Genomic DNA, 1,616 nt, shown 5'->3' with positions numbered 1-1,616 from the left:
TTATTCATTTGAGCATGCCTTCTTCCCCCACTGTTCTCATGTTCAAAAGTAGGCTGGACCATCATTACACTGGGTGACTGTTGACTGTTTCCACTTTCAAAAGAAGACTGGTTAAAGATGACATTTCCAGAATTCTGCATAACCATATTGGGTGACAGCATTACATGTGAATTAGTAACATTCACTCTTTTGTTCGTTACTAGTGCTGGTACAACAAGAGCTTTTCCAATGCCTGGAAATTCCTGTGGCATCCCACTCGCAATAGGTGTTATGTTAATAGGACCAGCCATACCCATAGAATCTGAGGTCTTGGAACTAACATGAGAAGGCACAGTAGGATCTCTGAATTCTGATCTCTGTCCCTTCCTGTTTTTCTTGGATGATTTGCTTCTCTCCTGTGACTGAGATACTCTCTGGAAGCCCTGACTCACTCCTGAAGCAATGTTTCCTTCTCTTCTATCAGTATGACCCATGCTATCAGTTTTCATAGAAAACTGATTTCTAGCATTTGATCTTGAGTAATTTTCTTCTCTGGCTGCTGTGCTAGATTGCATAAACTGTCCAGATGCCATGTTTGATGATGTTTCCATTCTCCTTCCTAGCATCCTGTCCATGTTTATGTCTGAAGGAACTGAACTTGACATACTAGCAGGTACTCTGTTATTATGTGATGAAGGCACTGGAGCCTGGGGAGCTGAAGGGTAAGGCACAGGTTGCGAGTTACAGCGCTGTCTTTGCTGTGGTACCTGGGGATCTTGCCTGCGATGCTGAGTGGGGTGCACAACCTGAGATACCTCACCTCGTTTCTTTTTCAATATGTTTTCTCGGATTGCCTCGCGTGCGGTGATTGATTTTGAGTTAGACGTATACTGCATCTGAGGTAAGGAGGGTCTTTGACTCAAGCTCCCTTGCCCTGTATGCTGAGCACTAGAATTACTAGAAGTTTTTTGCTTTCGACTGTGAAACACTATGTCATTTGCACCATCGAACTGAGGGATAGTAAAGACTTCTTCATCACTGGTTTCTGAACTTAATTTCCTTTCAATCTTTTTCTTACTATAAACTTCCTTAGTTCTTGGTAAACTTTTTCTCTTCAGTGATATAGCCTCTTTGCTTTCACTCTTTTCCCTATCACATTTTTGCTTATTTCCCGACAAAAAATTGTCACAGTGTTTACTTAAAACTTTTGAATCACAGTTTTGAGCTATATTCATTATCACAGTATTTCTTTCTACAGTTTGGGCACTACCTGAAGGCACAAAGGTTTCTCGCAATGCACATTCCTTAGTTCTCGCCTCGGACTTCGGCAGACGAACACAGTCGATTGCCCCATCCAACTGCGGTAAACTACAGCCAGGACCTTCCACTAAGTCCTCTATGTCCTTGTCTTCCCTTCTGTCACACACACACAAAAAGAAGGAAAACATGTATTATATAACAATCAAAGGAAAAGTAACAAACACTTTCCCAGGGGTAAATAAAGTTTCACTATCAAAACCCTGGTCTTTAAGAATATTTTTTTGGCATTAATAACAAAAACTGTTACTATGAATGACGGGAAATATCTATACTTTCCCTCAAATTATTCAGTTTAGCTGTTATCAAAAATGCACTTA

The 1,616-nt window shown here is 40.7% G+C and overlaps 1 protein-coding gene across 3 annotated transcripts in view; it reads right to left on the bottom strand.

Annotated features, from left to right (window-relative positions):
• LOC113820225 (uncharacterized) overlaps positions 1-1,395 on the bottom strand; it is a gene marked incomplete at its 5' end in the record, with an annotated part of 64,606 nt that extends 63,211 nt beyond the window's left edge. For all 3 annotated transcript variants that reach the window (XR_011398234.1, XM_027372538.2, XM_070116535.1), the window contains 1 exon segment: positions 1-1,395. This exon segment is cut by the window's left edge and continues 717 nt beyond it. Coding sequence is in view for 2 of the 3 variants with exons in the window: in XM_027372538.2 (XP_027228339.2) it covers positions 1-1,395 (1,395 nt within the window).
• Between the last annotated feature and the right edge of the window lie 221 nt (positions 1,396-1,616).

This window comes from Penaeus vannamei, chromosome 39, assembly GCF_042767895.1.
Source record: "Penaeus vannamei isolate JL-2024 chromosome 39, ASM4276789v1, whole genome shotgun sequence".
NCBI lineage: Eukaryota > Metazoa > Arthropoda > Malacostraca > Decapoda > Penaeidae > Penaeus > Penaeus vannamei.
The sequence above is the reverse complement of the archived record's forward strand: the minus strand, read 5'-3'. Positions and strand labels throughout refer to the sequence as shown.